The sequence below is a fragment of the Equus caballus genome, chromosome 1 (assembly GCF_041296265.1).
Source record: "Equus caballus isolate H_3958 breed thoroughbred chromosome 1, TB-T2T, whole genome shotgun sequence".
NCBI lineage: Eukaryota > Metazoa > Chordata > Mammalia > Perissodactyla > Equidae > Equus > Equus caballus.
The window spans coordinates 198,053,354-198,068,788 of NC_091684.1; the positions used below are offsets into that span (position 1 = coordinate 198,053,354).

At 42.9% G+C, this 15,435-nt stretch overlaps 2 protein-coding genes across 9 annotated transcripts in view; one reads left to right on the forward strand and one right to left on the reverse strand.

Moving 5' to 3' along the window:
* MAP4K5 (mitogen-activated protein kinase kinase kinase kinase 5) overlaps positions 1 to 14,140 on the reverse strand; it is a 104,110-nt gene extending 89,970 nt beyond the window's left edge. The window contains exon 1 of the mRNA XM_023624899.2: positions 13,809 to 14,140. Coding sequence (XP_023480667.1) covers positions 13,809 to 13,916 — 108 coding nt within the window. The 5' untranslated portion in view covers positions 13,917 to 14,140. The remainder of the gene's footprint in view (positions 1 to 13,808) is intronic.
* A 46-nt stretch (positions 14,141 to 14,186) lies between these two features.
* ATL1 (atlastin GTPase 1) overlaps positions 14,187 to 15,435 on the forward strand; it is an 84,457-nt gene continuing 83,208 nt past the window's right edge. For 2 of the 8 annotated variants that reach the window (XM_070242602.1, XM_070242573.1), the window contains exon 1: positions 14,282 to 14,370. The gene's annotated coding sequence lies outside the window, so the exon portion shown is untranslated. Of the gene's footprint in view, positions 14,371 to 15,435 lie in introns of all 8 variants that reach the window. The other 6 variants (XM_070242582.1, XM_023624919.2, XM_070242574.1 and 3 more) reach the window with 6 other exon arrangements.

Here is a 15,435-nt window from a genome sequence, read left to right on the forward strand (position 1 = left end):
GAGAATTTTTTTAAACTAGGGTAAAAAATGGAACTGGTAAGTAACGACAGTCATCTAAAAGCTATGGCAATCAAGATGGTCCCACGAAGATAAACGAGGTCAGCTCTTACACTCCACTTTACTAGTCTTCACATTAGGCCCCCTTCCTATCCCCAGTTAACTTCTTTCCAGCATATTTTTAGGGTCACAAAACTTTTCCATGAAGCCATTTGAGGGCATCGGTTTTAAATATGTCCCCTTCCTCCAAAAATATTCTTTAACATAACAACAGAAAATCCAGATGTCTCAATATTTAACAAGCTATCTCCAGTGGCCAGTGACTACTCCTCAGAGTCAGAATTACACATCCCAGATTTAAGAATATGAACTACAACACAAAACTGGCAGCACAGCATCTACAAGGTTTGAAGAATCCAAAGCAGCTGGTTCATCACAAAAGAAGTGAGCAGTCAATTATGTCACAGGCTGTAAACCCTCTATACCTGATTCCTTATGGAACACTGTTGTCAACTGGTCCATTCATCAACAAATGTTAGTGAACACTTACTTACATGCCAGGCACTGTTGTTGATACTGGGGATGTAAGGAAACAAAACAGTTCCTGTCTTCAGAGAGTTTCCATCAGTTGGGAGACAGAGAAGTGAATAGTAAATACAATATAGTGTGAGAAATGCTCTCAAAGGCGATAAAAGACAACACAGGAGGGTTCTGAGCCTGTCAAAGCTGGCTAGAGAAAGCTCCCAGGAAAAAATAAATCTAAGCTGAGACCTGATGACTTTCCTGGGGCGGCCAGGGGGGAGGAAAATGGCAGAATTCCAGGAAAAAGTGTAAAAATAGGAGAAAACATGGGTATTTCAAAGAAGTAAAATTACCTTGCATTAAGGGAACATAACAATGTAAAGAGGGGAAGGTGAGAGAGAAGAGTCCTTTGAAGCTCAGGACAGACTGTATCACTCACTATCCTCCTGTAGCTACCATCTACCAATGTCTTGGTCACCCTTCTTGGTTCATTTAAGACTCTGCGGCCCCTGGCTCAGTCTTTCTCTCCACCCTTCTCTTGCCACCATTCTTAGAGACTTCAACATCCAGATCTCCTCTCTGACTTTTCATTCCTTGACCTCCTATCTGAATCTTGATTTCAAACACTGTGCTTCCTGATCATGACCTCCTATCCTTTCAGTTCACTTTCTCCAGTCCAACCATTTCAGCAATTCTTCCACCTTGTCAACCAATGCATTCCCCTATGACTACCAATTACCTCTCTCAATTCCTCTAACCTTCCTTTAACTGTTAGGGTTCCACGGTCCATCATTCCATTTATAATCACTCTCCTGAAGACATCCTTAACTTTCCCCTCTTTCCCTCCATCATACTAGACTGGCAAAATCCTAATCTGATTAAACCCAATTATCCACTAATTCCATACCGGTATTGAATAGCTATATGTTACTAGAAAAAAATTACAAAATCATGCTAACTGGCCTTATTTTCAAAGGATAAAAAATCTAAAACTATAACTTCTCCACAAGGTTTGATTTTCCACTCTTTGTAAGGACAATTTTACTCCTCTCTCTTCAAACCTTCAATAACACCTCAGCCTGTTTGCTACTCCCTCCTCTCTTACCTATCTAATGATGGAATTTCACCTTTTCTTTGTCCAACATTCTCCTGTGTAGTCCCATGGCTTTAACAATCCTGTCCAGGACAAATCTCTCCTCCCTCAGCTCCAGACTCCTAAATCTATGGAAACCTGACAGGCATCTCTACCTTAGTGTGTCTAACACAGAACACTCTGTTATCCCTGCTCCACAACCCCATTCATCCCCACATCTTCCCAATCTAAATAAAATTTACTGCATCCACCCAGTTACTTAAGTCCAAAACGCAAGGTCATTCTTCATTTGTTTCCTTCATATTCTTCACATCTGATACATCAACAAATTCTGATGGCTTAGAAATAGAAACCAAATCCATTCACTTCCCTCTACCTCCTTTGCTATGCTCTACTTCAACCTTGTGTCCATTAGGAATTGGTAAAGTATTTAATGTGAAATGCAAAGAAACAGCAAGTTGAGGATAACTCCTAGTTTCTGGATTGCATAGCTGAGTAGACAGTGTGGTCCCATTCACAAGATGACAAACACAGGAAGATGAACACATTTTACGGGGGCAGGAACAAGGGCAGTGAAGGTGCATAGATGAGGGGCTCAGATTGGATATATGTATTTAAATTTTAGGTTCCTATGGAAAACTAACTGGTGATAACCTGTAAGCCACTTAACAGACACCTCCTAAAGCTCAAAAGCTAAGCTGACTGGAGACAGATTTGGGCATCATCAACATGACTGAATACAACAGGCAAATGAGATATCTTAGGAAGAGTATGTAGACTTAGCAGAAAAGAGAGTCAAGAACAGAATCCTAAAAAATCACCCACATTTATGAGATTGTGAAAATAGACGAAACTAAAGCTAAAACTACTCCACAGATACTGTTCTATTAGAATCCCAATTTGGAGGAATTTTTAGAAATCATTTAATTCAATCTCCTTTCTAAAAAGCAACTCTCTTCTACTTAGTCTATGGAGGTCATTTGGTCGAGCTGATACATTCATTTTTAGGATAACTTTAGCTGTATAAAGCCTTTTTTATAAGTAAAATCTACTTTCCTATAATTTCTCCTCAGGGGTTCCAGTTTTGGTCTGTGAGATAAGACTGATATAGTCTATTCCTCCTACTATGACGAATTGCAAACATCTAAATTCATCATTTTATTCAGTCCCTACACAGTCAGGGGGCCTAAGTTCTAATTTAAACCTTGCTCACATAAAAATATAAACGCTCCCTTCTATCTATGGATGAAAAAAGCTAATTTCTTGAACATGCCACATAAAGATTCCAGACCCTTCTCACTATTCTGGTTACTATTTACTTTGATTATGTGCTCAAAGTTCCACGTCCAACAAAATGGCAGTAGTTAAAATATTAGATTCATGACATTAGATGTGACTTTTCTCTTTGCAAATTTCTATAAAGTTATGATATTTTAAAATTAAAAAATAAACATTGACAGTGTTACAGTCAAAACAGAATGTAATACTTTATCCTCTGACAAGAGCAAAGTAAAATGCTTCTTTTTATTTCTATTACAAATCTTTTTGGGAAAAAGGGAGGTTATAAACACTACTAATATAATATAATACAAAGTTGTTTTATAAATTTCAAGGAGACTACTTCCAATAAGATCATCAAGTTTATGTGAACGGTTATAATAAGAGGAGGAGCCACTTATAGCATATCCTCCACATGAAATTTAAAATAAAGATTAGTCATTCCTTATTTTAACATTCATTCATTGAGCATCTCTTATGTATCAGGTACTTCAGGTATGAGAGCAGTATCGGTGACGTGACAGCAAAGAATTGCCCTGTTTTGAGTTTTAATGGGACAGATTTTAAATCAATACAGGAAAGTTTTCCATAGCACTCAAAAAGGAACTGACTGCTGCTAAATGTATTATGTCTTTATTATTTATATAAGTTAAGCGACCACTTGTCAAGGATAGGGCAGGAGATATATGCACTGTGTGAGCGGTCGCTGCCAGCTCCCAAACTCCTTACTTTTTGTGGAGCAGTTATTGCCAAGCTGTCTTGCACACGCATTTGCACAGGTAAACAGACAGGGCTCCCTCAGCTATGGAAGAAGGCTGTATTGCAGGGTCTCCTCACTACTGGCAGAAATATTCAGCGCCTGAGGCCTTCCCGTTAGGGTAACCCCAAATCTGTCCACATAACTTATATTTCAGGAGACACTAAAGCTTTAGTCTTTTAGGATACTTGTCTCTAAAATGAGTTTTCCTAGCCCTTTCCTAATACAGATTGATTTTACGAAAAGGAGAGTTTCAGAAGATTACTTACATTGAACTAATTATCTGGAGGTCTTGATGGTGAAGGAAAGGGAAGAAAGGGCTTGAGTTAAGATTAAAATAGGGAAGATGTGAACTCTCAATCACTGTTTGTGGGTGCAACTTTTTAGGAGAATAATTGGTCAAAATTCACTAAAACCTTAAAATAGAAAATTTAATTCTAGAAATTTACGGAAAGAAGTAATTAAGGATGTGTGAATTTATCCAAGGATACTGATCATAGCATTGTTTATAATAGGGAGACAATCCACTTGTTCAACAATAATGGATTAAAAATTGTAAGCAATGCAAGGAAATAATACACAAATATTAAACGTGTATATTTACTGACATAAAAAGCTGTTTCCGATATACTGTTAAATGAAAAAAGTACTATATCAAATATATATACTATATATACATTCATTTATTCCTATATCATAGTTTTCTAAAATGAACACATACTACTTAAAATGTATTTTAAAAATAAAAGGTAGGAAAGAAGGCTACCTATCTGAGGCAAGGCAGACAGAGGCAAAACCGGAAGGTGAGTCCTATCCAAGGATCTACACTACTGCAGAAAAAACGGTATGAAATTAGTCCTGGGAAAAAACTGGTAAGGGACCCAAGCATCTCCACTGTCTATTACAATTAGGAGCTAATAAGCTTACAATGCAAAAGTTGTTAGTAATTTATCAAAAGTTATCTCTATTAAAATACATTAGGCATACTCACATTGGATCGTCCCAATATCAGTAAGAGGCAGGGTTAAGACAGAGGGGCAGGAAGGCCTCAGGCACCTAAGAAAGGGTGCATGTGTGCGAGAAGTAGCACACTGGTCCCCAGGGCAAAGCTGAAGGTCACATTCTTCTCAGGCAGCCCTGTTTACCGGAAACTAGACAGAGACACAGAGAGGAACTACTAATGCAGCAGGAGGCAGGCTATTCCATCTGCCTGAAATAATCAGCATTTTGTTTATTTTAATTTATAATAGCATTACAGAATGTAGTCTATGGGACTCCATTAATCTAAGGAACAATAACCATAAGTCTAAAGTTCCAACAAAAAGAGGGCAAGAGAAGGCACAGCAGGAAAGATGTCCAACAACCAAGAAAAGGGTGGTTTCTTGTTTTAGTTATTTACATGGTAGGGTGGCTATGCGCTAAGCCATCTCCATAGTAGAGGCAAATGGAGCCTGGACTCCAATCTGGACAATGTGAGTAATGACTTGGGGTCACCAGGGAAAAGTGCCTCCGAAAACTAGTGCTGAGACCTGAGGCTTATGTGCACATTCACATCAGCCCAAAAATCCCCACCTCTCAGCAGAGGCGCAAGCCTGCTAATTCTCATTTCACCATCTGACCATAATTTGTATAGAGCTTATTATGTGCTAGGCAATGTGGTAAAGGCCCTGTGCACAGCAGTGGATTGAAAGAAGCAGTTCTGGTACAGTGGGGAGAACAGAGATTACAGTCAGAAGATGTACATTCAAGTCCTCATAGTGCCATCTACTAACAGCAAGCTCTAGGGCAAATATTAAGTTTCTTCTTGGGTAAACCAGTGCTGATAATACATCTGTCATCTCTACCTCACAGGATTATTGTGAGAAAAAAATACTAAACTGGGGGTTATGAAAGAGCTAAACAAACATTAGTCACTCTTAGTCATTTTAACTCAATTTCATTTTTATAAAAATGTTGGAAGGTGAGGGCCAGTATGACTCATGGGCCAGCTCCAAGGATAGACCAGGCTATCAGCCTGGCTTCCCACATCATCTTCTCAAAATCTCAGCGGGAGATTATGACATTTAACAGAAATAGAGCTACACATTAGACCTAAATTCATCTTGCCCTTTTCAGAGAGCTATCTATCCTCTCTAACTTAAACAGTACTTGACACAAATGGAAAGCAATAGTCTTCTAACAATACCCAAACATGTATGAATACTCCAAATTGTCCAATGCAGCCAAGTAAAAGAGCTGGGTCCAATTTGTCTGATCTTGGGCTAAGTTCTCAAATTGACAACAAAGGCCTGAAAACACAAGCACCATTTGTTAATAAGCTTCACGTTTCTCTTCCTGTGTATTTGGTCTGAAACCACAATTTAAAGTTTAGAAGTGAAACTTTTATAAATTTTGAAAGCAAAAGTAGAATGAGAAATCTACGTCAATCCGCATTCTTTCCCATTTGTCTTCGTCAAAAACACTGGAAATGATGGCTAAAGTGAAAATGCTGAACTTATGTAAATAAAAACAACTAGAATACTAGATGTATCACAAGCCTAATTCAGAGGCTGTATCCACAAGTCAACTTTGGAACTAGAATTTATGTAGCTGTGCTAGTGATGGCCCTGCTCTATGCCTATCTTCACCAACTTGAAAATATTTTAAAGACTTCTTTTATATTTTTCACAACATTTCTAGGAAAGTAGAAAAAAATCTTTAAATAATTTGCCTCCAGCCACGGTCCAGAGCTTCACATCTGCCACCAGAACTGTGTTCCTTTTTCAGGCAGTCACAAAATAAATATGTGTTACTTCTGCACAGTAAGAAAAATAAATACTAAGTAAGAGTTTAACCAGATGATTTATAAAATACTAACCATTCATAACAGTAACACTTCATCCTAATAAAACGTTTTATTTTCACAGTATCCTTACCCAATATTTAACATAACATCTAATTAAATAACTTTTGATTTTTGGTGAGGAAGATTGGCCCTGAGCTAACATTTGTTGTCACTCTTCGTCTTGCTTTTTTTCTCCCCAAAGCCCCAGTACATAGTTGTAGGTCCTAGTCCTAAGTCATTCTGGTTCTATCTGGAATGCCACCACACCACGGCTTGAATGAATGGTGTATAGGTCCGCACCCAAGATCTGAACCTGTGAACCCCAGGCCACTGAAGCAGAGCACGTGAACTTAACCACTCAGCCGCCCCTATATAACTTTTAATAAGATATCCACTAGCTTAATAAAAATGTAATTTCAAACAAGATTTTGGAAGCACAGTCCTTCTTATTTTCTGCTGTTAACCAAATATTTTTCTAAGTTAGTCACTCTCTCTCATCCACTAGTCTCTCATGTCAGACTCCCAGGACATGGAAAGGATGGTAATATTCACACAGTTAAACTATGTTAGTATCAAAGAAAAAGAGAAAGTGGGTAGTGTTTAGATACCAAATGTCAGAAAGATAACAAGCAGCATATATACATCCACCCTCTATCACCTTCAGATTTGGGGCCATTAGGTATGTCAACAAAATTTATTTTATTAGCATTTAAAGACTGGAGAACACTGGAGAAACAGTGGGGACAGTGTAGAAGCAGCTACATATCCTTTGTTTATAAAATCATGCTTTTAAAAAAGTGGGTAACCTACACCCAACTGCTGAGCTTAATTTAATTAAAATCACAACAACCTGTGCTCCTGCACCAGACAATGATATGATAAACTAAGACTGTATCTTAGTTCTAATTCCTGATCCTAACCTTACAATCTAGCTACAGAGTTAGGTTCCAGTGATTCAGTAAGACAGATATTTAAGGCTTCCTCTGATTACCCAGATATCCACTTGGTGAACTCCCTCACTTGCCTCAAGTCTTTGCTCAAATCTAACTTTAATGAGGCCTACCCTGACCACCCTCCTATAATTCCCCAACCTGCCTCTCCTACCGCACCCTGGCAATCCTGATACCCCCTTAACCTGTTCAACTTTTTCTTCTTTCTATATCTTCATTCACCTTCTAACATATCATACAACTTATTAATTATGTTTATTGTTAATTGTCTCCCTCCTCCAACTAGAATGTAAGTCCCATGAGGCAAGAATCTTTCTCTACTTTGTTCACTGATATATCCCAAGGTCCCAGAACACTGTCTGGAACATAAAAGCCCTCTATATACTGGTTGAACGTTAAATACTCCTTTCCAGCCTGTCGTCCCATTGCTTAATCTCAGCTCCCCATTCATCAATGTGCTTCATCCTAACCACACTCAGAAGGACACAACTGGGGCTGGAAGTCAATGGAGGCTCTACTTCCAGGAGGGAGACAGGGAGGGAGGCAGGGAGAATGAGAGGATGGGAGGGACGAAGCTTTAAATTTATCACTTACCTTGGTCTCTAACAATCCCATCCTAAATTTTTGTCTTTAATCTCCTTTGTAAATTCTCAGTTCCTCCCAAATTCTTTGTCTTGATGCCCCCTCTGTGGAATTCCTTCTCTAAACTCAGCAACACTCCTGGTCACTTGGGTGCTAAGACAAGCTTAAAGAAGAATAACTGAAAACTGTAATCAATCAGTCTCAATGGAAGAAGAAAAACAGAAACAGTGGAAGAAACATTTGTGCGTCTCATTTTTTTCCCTTCACAGCTAAGATGCTTCGAGATGTGCTCTACATTCCCTCCACTTCCTTACCTACCATTCACACTCGACTCTCTTGCTCTGAATGAACTCTTCCGACTCCTTACCTACATGACTATTATGTTGCTCACACCTTCAAAACATATTTATTGAGCACACACCATATGCCAGGCACTACGCTAGGCTAGCCGATTCAGTGGCAAACACAAGGTCCCTGTTCTTATGCAGTTTGAATAGAGCAGGAAGACTGACAGAAATGACGATGAGTGAGAAATGAGTATTATGGTAAGAAATTATACAGCAGATAGATATGACCTTATCGAAGGGACAGAAAAGGCATCCCTGAAAATGTGATGTTTACAAAGAAACCCAAACAGTAATAGACAGATGAAAGAAGAAGAGGAAGAATGTTCTAGGAAAAGGAAATAGTACCTGCAAAAACTTGAAGGACAGAGAGTAGAGTGCATATAAAGAACTGAAAGAAGTTCAGTAGGGCTAGTGTGTCAAGAGTGGCAAGGCCTTTAAAGGCATATTATTCTAAGACTTTATTCTACAGACAAGGGGAATAAAGGCGGAATAACACAAACCTCAGATTTATATTTTTTGGAAGATCAATGCATTTTCCTTATTGCAGTCAGAGAGGAAGGGAACAAGAATGGATACAGGAGGTGACAGAGATGAGCTCTTGAAACTTTTGATTTCTATGAAAAGAACTCCCTCATACCTCTTTTGTTTCTTCTCAGACATCTTCCATATACTATTTTCTTCTGCTCCTACTGGAAGACTACAGCCTCTCCTCGACTCTCCTACAAACTTTCCTGGGTAACCTCACCTATACTTCACAGGTACCACCCCATAAAGTGATGACGACTCCCAAACCTGTATCCCCAGTCCAGCTCTCTCAAGGCCAAAGCACACTTCCCACCATCTATTAGATGTATCTACCTATGCAATGCCATATGTCCCAAATCAAACATAAGATCCAGACCCCACAAATTTGGTATTTCCTAATTCTATTGATGGCACCAATGTAGTCACTCAAGCCAGAAATTCTAAATGCCACTGATTATCTGTTTTCCCCCATTGATCACCAGGTAATTTTGGTCATCTTCTACACATGACTCACATCCATCCCTTCCTTTCATCTCCAGGACCAGTGCGTAAATTTAGGCTTGCATAAACTCTCATCTGGATGATTCAGGAATTGGGCTCTATATTTGTGGCAATGTGTCCAATCCATCTTCTAGATCATAACAGATTCCCTCCTAAAGTGCTTCTTCATTTTACAGGAAGAAGTCCAAATTCTTCGACATGACATACAAGGTCCATTATCTGGTCCTTTTCTGCCAGAAAATAGCCTGTGTTCTTCAGCTATGACACCTCTGCCAGGTTTGGTCACACCAAACTTGGAAGGCAGATACAGATCCCTCAAAACTCATCATGGTTTCTCAAGCCGCCAGTGTCTGCACACACTATTCTCACCTGGAATATTTCCCGTCTTCTCCACCTGGAAGTCATCCTGCTTTCTTTTAAAATCCAGTTAATGCTCCTACTCTGTTAATCTTTCCTGTTTCACATCACAGTTATCTCTCCTCCACCACCCTGCGAATCCCAATGGAGACAGAGTTGGGCATTTCTTCCACTTCACTTCTACTATGCACTTACCAAATTATGACTGCTCACATGTCTGTTTTCCTGACTAAATTATATGTTCCTTGTAGACAGTGTACTTTCTCTTTCTTGTATTTGCATCACTCTACCCTAACATACAGTTGACACTCAATAAATATTTCTCGAATAAATGAATGCTTATGTAAGTGTTGTGACATATCGAGTTTTGTCTCTACACAATAGGATCCTCGGATATGCTTCAAAGTGCCTAAACCCATTCCAGAATTGTGACTTCTGGCTTGGAAAGAAAGGGAGTGCACATATTACAGAGGGATTCACTACAGTGGACCCAGTTCATCCAGCATCTAGAGGAACCCAGAGAAGTGATAAGACTACATGACAAAGATTTCTACACAAATTATAACATTATTTATAATTGCAAAAAATTTTAAAAATTAGAAATAACAAATATGAGACTTAGAATGATTAATTAAATGAGGGTTTGTTCAACAGATCCTTCAAAAAATGTTATTTTTGAAGAATATTTAATGACCAGGGAAAATGGTGGTCATTCGAATCAAGTTGAAAAAAGAGATACACCATGATTCGAATTTTACAAAAGTCATTTTCAGAAACATACTGGTTTAAAAATATTTAGGAAAAAAGCCTGAAGTAAACCATAATTAATTATTAACAGTGTTTATCTCTGGATAATTTTCTGCAACTAATGTCATTCAACAAATATTTATTGAGCATCTACCTGCCTGCTATTGTACAGTGATGAGCAAGAGACATCTGTTCCTGTCCTCCTGGAGCTAAACATGTTATACTTTTATAATCAATCAGAAAATGCAATATAGGTTGGAAAAAATTACAGGAGATTGCCCACTCTAAATTTGTATCCCACAAAAGGTAAAAAAGATTCCTAGAACTTCTCTGGAATCTGGATTGGGAACAATTTTGATACAAGTATCTGGATAAAGACCACCCAAATGTTTTGCACTGTGCTTGTGGACTGTATCACGATACTACAATTGTCTAGAACTCTGTGGATAGAAGGTAGGAGAGACAATAAATCTTCAGACTTCCTCTTCCTGTCAGAAGATTTAAAAATTAACAGTAATTACAAATAAAATTTGCTCAGTTGAAATTAAATCCTTCATCCATCCTCCATGGCATTCTTTTCTCTTCTATGTTTCTTTCCCCTCCACCATTTGCTGTTCTTGCCCTCAATGATTTATTCCATTTATTTAAAAGAATCTTTATACTCCTCTTCCTTCAATCTGGGAACAGTCAGTTTAAGACCTAGCTATCCCTTCTTGGGGATTCTCAGGAAAGACGGGAGCTTCAGAGGGGAATTTGTGGTTTTGAAGAATATAAAAATAATTCACAAAGAATCTCAAAGCTGTAGTCCTTTTAAAGTTCCTGCTTCATAAGATACCTCAAGTGTAAAAAAAAAAAAGTTGGGATAATATCTGATAATAACAGTGACTAATTTACCTTCATTATTCTTCACTGTAATTATTTTACTAGTTCAAATCACTAATTCAAAATACTTCTAAAACTTCCTAGGATTTTCAGCTCATCAAAAACACAACGATAAATCGCAAAATGACTCTAATTGCTCTGAGCTTAAACACTTCAGTACTAGTCTGAATGTTATATGTTTTTAGGCATATGAAGGAGTAAATACAAACTGACAAAATTCTGTAGGATTCAGAGTACTGAAAATGGATATGCAATAAAATAGTTTTCCTAGAGAACTTAAGAAATTGAAATTTATAATAAAAATACATATGCAGGATATCATAATAGGCATTATAGGAATATATAAAGTATTAAATGCTAACTTAGTGTTGTGACGTCAAAAGCATATGCCCACGGAACAAGGTGACATAATTTCTCATATTCATTCATTCATTCATCAAGTTTTTGGAAAGCACTCACTCCGTGCCAGGCATAATTTTAGGGGCTGTTAGAGACAGAGCAGTGACCAAAACAGATAAAACTTCTGCCCTCATGGAGTATGTTAGTGGACGAAGACAGATAAACAAGAAAAAAATAAGTAAAACATTCTGGTAGATGGTGATAAGTGCAAAAAAAAATAATAAAGTAGGAAAAAAGACGGAGAGGGTGTAAAAGGAAGGAGGGAAGGGAGCAAGCTCTGTGGCAGAGGGGAAAGCAAGAACCCAGGCCCAGAATGGGAAGATGCTTGTTATGCTGAAGGAAGAGCAAGCAGGCCAGTGGAAGGAGGGGAGAGCAGCAGATGAGGGTGGGAGAGCAGGGAGGGGCTGGAGGGGCATCTGCATAAGGCTTTCATGGACAGGTAGGACAGCAACAGGTGGAAATGGGGGGGTGGGAGGTGATCCCAGGCAATCAGAACAAAGGAAAACAAAAGACAAGGAACCAGTTTTTGAGGACGTTTAGGAATCAGAGGCTGGCCTAGTGCGGACTGAGCATGCATGCGGAGCGTGCGGGCAGGGGACTGCGAGGCGGGCTGCAGAACAGGTGCTGAGTCTTTGGCCCGGTGTTTAGGAGCTGTGGGAGAGAGACACAGGGCACACAGGCACGGGGGGAAAGGCAAGCGTCAGCTGCCCCTTTAATACAACCCTTTGCTTTCTCGGGCAAGAATAAAATACTGCTCCAGGGAGTTGCTTTAGTTGTTACGTATAAAGAAAAAAGTGGAGGTCTCGTGGCTTTTGTGAGGGAAACACTTTAAACACTTTCTTGTAGTAGGGAGGAGAGAAATCACACAAGAACCGGAATTTAGACTGTGGTATTATTAACCTTAACTGAACTGAACTGGCCTAACACAGTGAATCATAAGGCGGAGACGACTAAAACGCAGGACTGAGAAGGCAAATAGGCATTTCGACTTCTGAACGAGCATTCCACAAAATGGCTAATTCACGGATGAACAATTAGGCGTCCACTATCTCCAATTCCACACAACGAAGAAGAGGACTGCGTTACGCCTACCCGCTCGGCATTCCCAGGTGTTCTCAGGGCAACAGCCGGCACCCACCACAGCGCCTCCAGCCGGCTCCGACGCCCGTCTAGGGGACGGAAAGTCGCAGGCCACACGGCGCCGGGCCGGCAGGACGCCACCTGCGACTGCCACCATCCAAAGGACGGATATGCAGCAAAGGCAGAAAGCAGGAAGAAGGGGTGTGTTCCTTCCATGTTACCTACCACCTGTGCAAAGCGACGAACCACCCCAGAGGAGGCCACCGGTCAGCCACCCACACGACACACGGCCACCTCAGCCACGCGCGGGGCGCTGTCTGGAATAATGGGATGGACATCACGAGGAAACCCAATGAACAAAGCTGGTGCAAAATCAACGGAAACGTCCCTTACCCCACGCAGGAGTCGCATTAACACTCCGTTTTGGAACAGAGAAGAGCACAAGGCAATGAGACAATCCCTTCCCCCGTGATCCTTCCAGAACTCAGTGGATTTAGGGAACTGGGCTTGCCTCGCTATGAGTTTTTTTTTTTTTTTTAATCCCAAATGAAGAGTAACGCGCCCTCATCATTTGTCTCCAATAATGCAAAAGAGCCCAAGTGAGGAAACAGACGCTCGTCGCCAGGCTCGGTCATGGGATGTTGTGAATCCCAGAGGAAGGAGCTGCCCACGTCAAAAAACAGACCTTCCACCAGAGACAACGGCGAAACTCTCGCCGGGAAAGCATCTTTGCACCCAGCACAAGGCTCGTGCACGCGTCGTCTGGACCCGGCATCAGACCGCTTACGGCTAAAACACGGCTTTTAAACCAAGCTCGTCCATTTCAAAAAGTTTTTTTTAATGCAAACATCGGAGCGTCCGGCTCCCACGACGCCGGGGCCACACCGCCCCGCGCAGCTCCGGGCCCGGCGCCGGGCCTGCGGGTCCGGGTCAGCGCGGCGCGCAGGAGGCCGCCCGGGCCGCCTACCTTGTACACGTCGCCGTAGGTGCCGCTGCCGACCCGCTGCACCAGCTCGTAGTCCTGCTGCGGGTTCCGCCTCAGGATGTCGGCGCCAGGCCGCGCCGGGGCCTCCATCTTCGCGCGGCCCGCCGGCGGCTCCCGGGCCCGCCGCGGCCCGACCGACCGAGCCCGCTAGCGAGGCCAGGCGGCGCCGCCTCCCAACATGGAGCCTCCGCCGGCGCGAGGACGAGCACAGGCTGCGACGGAGGCGGCCGAGGGTCCCCGCCCGCCTGCCCGCCGATACCTGAGGGGCGCCGCTCCGCCGGCGCCGCCCGCCCCGCCTCGCCCGGCCGCCGCCCCGCCCCGCGCCGCGCCGCCGCACGTCCCCGCCTGCGTCACCGCCACACACGCTCCGGCCGCGTGGGTCGGCGCGGCGGCCGCCCGGGCCCAGGGTGTGCTGTCCGCGGGCCCAGACTGCCGCCCCGAGGCCGGGCCGCGACACGGCAGCCGCCGCCGCCCGCGGGGACCGGCAGGAGACTCGGGGTGAGGGGACACGGGCGAGGGGGCCGGACGCCCTCGGTGCCGTCAGGTAACTCGGGGTGAGGGGGCGAGGGGACGGGACGCCCCGGCGCCGTCAGGAGACTCCGGGTGAGGGGACACGGGGCGAGGGGACCGGACGCCCCCGGCGCCTTCAAGAAACTCGGGGTGAGGGGACACGGGGCGAGGGGACCTGACGCCCCGGCGCCGTCAGGTAACTCGGGGCGAGGGGACACGGGGCCAGGGGACTGGCTGCTCCGGGTTCCGCGGACCCGCCCCCGGCGCCCGTGAGGAGGCGCCCCGACGGTGCCTCCCGGCCGGCCGGCCACTCCCGTGGCCCCGGCACAACCTGCCCGCCACCTAGTGTCCCCGCACATCGATGTGGCCAGAACTCCTGGGACGTCTCGCCCGATAATGGCATCAAGATCTCCTCAGAGACCGAAACAGCGTCAGGGACGCAGCCCGGTTCCCGTCGGCCATCGTCGGCCTGAGATCTGGGACAAACGTCGTGTTGGGCAATAGCTCGACATCCTTATCTGCAGCTGGAAGAAGATAAGGATTTACACCTGACGCCCGAGAAAGTGTTTACAGCATTTTACAGCATTCCGAAGAGGGTTATCAAAGAGAGGTTTGAAAACGCCTCACACAGCGCAGAGTGTGGAACAGCGTTCAGGGAAGTTGCTGGCGGGGGGGGGGGCGGTTCACAAGCTGTTGTGCACTTTCGGTTCCAGTCGTGTACTAAAGGTAGAAATAACGTTGCCAGACTTCTGTGTACTGGCAGCGTTATTTCTAGAGCCCAGGAGAGGTTTTGAACAGAAAAGCCGATAGGGCTCAGCCAAAGCATTAGTGACTGAAAAATCACAAAAGAGCAAGTGGCAGATGTTGGCTTGTGGCTCTGCACGTCCAGTTCAGTTGTGTTCTTGGGCGATCTACTCCTTGTGGTTGATCATTGTAATGAACGGTATGAGGCAGAAATTAAATTCATACCTTAACAGGACAGGGAATATATGTATTTTCTTGTACTCCACGCACAAAAGGCACTTATTTAGGGAACATAAGTAATCTTAGACTTACATGCTCTATGGACAAAGCCTATGTGTTTGCTGCATTGAAAAAT